This window comes from Pygoscelis adeliae, unplaced genomic scaffold (assembly GCF_000699105.1).
Source record: "Pygoscelis adeliae isolate BGI_AS28 unplaced genomic scaffold, ASM69910v1 Scaffold60, whole genome shotgun sequence".
NCBI lineage: Eukaryota > Metazoa > Chordata > Aves > Sphenisciformes > Spheniscidae > Pygoscelis > Pygoscelis adeliae.
In genome coordinates, this window is record NW_008823954.1 from 3,046,154 (window position 1) to 3,048,190 (window position 2,037).

The following is a 2,037-nucleotide window of genomic DNA, read 5'->3' on the forward strand; positions in this document are numbered from 1 at the left end:
TGCTTGGGAAATGTTCGTGTTAATGCCACAGACACTAGGGAGGAGGCAGAGCTCCAAGGTGCATGGGATTAGATCCCACCAGGGTATTGCAAGCAGCTGCATGGCAGAGGTTTGTCTGCAAGGATCCACAGCTTAGGGTGGCAGGGGTGGGGAGGGAGGGTTTGAGGCGTTGGGCAGGCACCCTGGGGAACTCAGCTGGGCGCGTGGTCAGGAGTCAGAGCTAGGAGGGAGGCTAATGCTAGAGCGCAAATCAGAAAATGTGTCAGGGTAAATAGGTGTAGATGTTTTTGTGTCTTTATTTTTTCTTCCCCTTCTCCACTGTGGTCTCTAGGTGATGAGGAAGGGGTTGGAAGTGAACATGAAGAAGAAAAAAGGAATAATCTCTCTCTCTCTCTCTCTCTCTCTCTCTCTCTGTCTCTTCTCCACTGATCTCTGGAGGAGAGCCAGGCAGGGATGGGAGTAGGCACAAAAGTAACAGTGGATAGATCAGGGTGTCCTCGGTAGTACCTGAGATGTTTCACAGGTGGGCAGGAGTGGGGATGTGTAGGGCTGATGCTCCTGCTCCTGCCTTTTCTCCTGTCAGACGTGGGGCGCAGGCATCCCCGCAAGCTGATCAAAGTGAGTCCTGGCTGGGACAGAGCCAGTTGCAGACCCGGCTGATGATCTTCCTGCTGCTCTAGCTCTATCCTGCCGAAAATAGGCCAGGCCAGGCTCTTCCTAGCACGTTCCTCTGTCAGAAGAGATGAGCTCCATCCCACGGAGAAATGGAGTGAGCGGGGACAGGATGGCCAGAGCGGTGTCTAAAAGCGGTGTTTGAGGAATGAGGGGGGCTAGAAGGGCGCCTGTGCGGGGAAAAGAGGACCCATCTCCTCTTTTGCCAGTGTGGGTTGGCTCTGTCTCTTCTGCAGGATCGACTCACTTGTCACCACGTGGCCCATTCCCCATGCCTCTGCTGAAGGGCGCTTAGTCTCTTTGCTCCCTGCGGAACTGCTACATGGGGCCTTTCCCACCGCTGTAGTCATGGTATGGGCTTGTCCGGGCCTTGGGCCGAGGGATGGAGAAATCATTTTGGGGTTTAATGGTCTGAAAAGGAAGCAAGAAAGTCTTTACCTTTCAAAACTGGAGAGAAGTAATAGAATAGGGCTTAAAAAAAAACAAAACAGGAGAGGGAGAAATGAGCTGAAGGTTTCCTGAGAGTGTGATCAATGGGGCTGTGGAAGAGGATCCTGGCAGAACAGAGCAGTAAGGAAGACATGTCACCAGAGGACTTGTGGGGACATGATGTGAGCTACTAAAGCTGTCTAGGCTGTGGTCTGAAGGAGGACTGGTGAATGGACATGGGGACATGCAGACTGCCCACTCTGGATCTGCACTGCAACTTCCAGTGACTGCTGGTGGGAACACATTCAGGGCACGGGCTGGGGAAAGAAGCATGACCTTCTGAGGAAAGGGCACAGTCTACTGCAGGAACTGTGATCAAAGAAAGGACTTCTTATGTGATGTTAAATCCAGAAGTATTGAAAACCACAACCTCAGACTTTGTCTTGGGCCCCTCTTACCTCCCCATGTCCCTGGACATGTCACAGCTCCCTTCCCCCAGCCACAGGCACCTCCATGAACATGTGTCATGGTATCACCTGGTTCCATGTGAAGCACCTGCCTGCCTCCACAGAGCCTGCTCTAGATCCATCTGTCTTTGCCCCTTCTCCTTCCCTTCCCTTCAGTGCCTGAGCAATAGCCTACATGTGGTGAAATGGGTGAAGGAGGGCATGAACTTACCTTCATCTGAAAGTGAGAAGAGTATGGGGAGTAGCTGAGGTCTCCTGTGTCTCCTGAGTCACAAGACAAGAGAGGGGGGGAAAGTTAGTGAGTTAGTGTTATATGGTAGTTTGGAAATACCACATCAAGGGAGACTCAAAGAGCCTATGGCTACGATAGCAGCTGCTTTTAGACTGACCAGACTGACCAAACTATGCAATATGCAGGCAGGAATGGGTTAAAATCCATAGGTGGGTGACTTACTAAATACTTCCTTAT

The 2,037-nt window shown here is 51.6% G+C and overlaps 1 protein-coding gene across 1 annotated transcript in view; it reads right to left on the reverse strand.

Moving 5' to 3' along the window:
- Positions 1-990: 990 nt before the first annotated feature.
- The window catches only part of LOC103915409 (retinoic acid-induced protein 3-like), a 3,032-nt gene continuing 1,985 nt past the window's right edge, over positions 991-2,037 (reverse strand). Inside the window, exons 2-3 of the mRNA XM_009322222.1 lie at positions 1,780-1,813; positions 991-1,083 (exon numbers count right to left, since the gene is read on the reverse strand). Coding sequence (XP_009320497.1) covers positions 991-1,083; positions 1,780-1,813 — 127 coding nt within the window. The remainder of the gene's footprint in view (positions 1,084-1,779; positions 1,814-2,037) is intronic.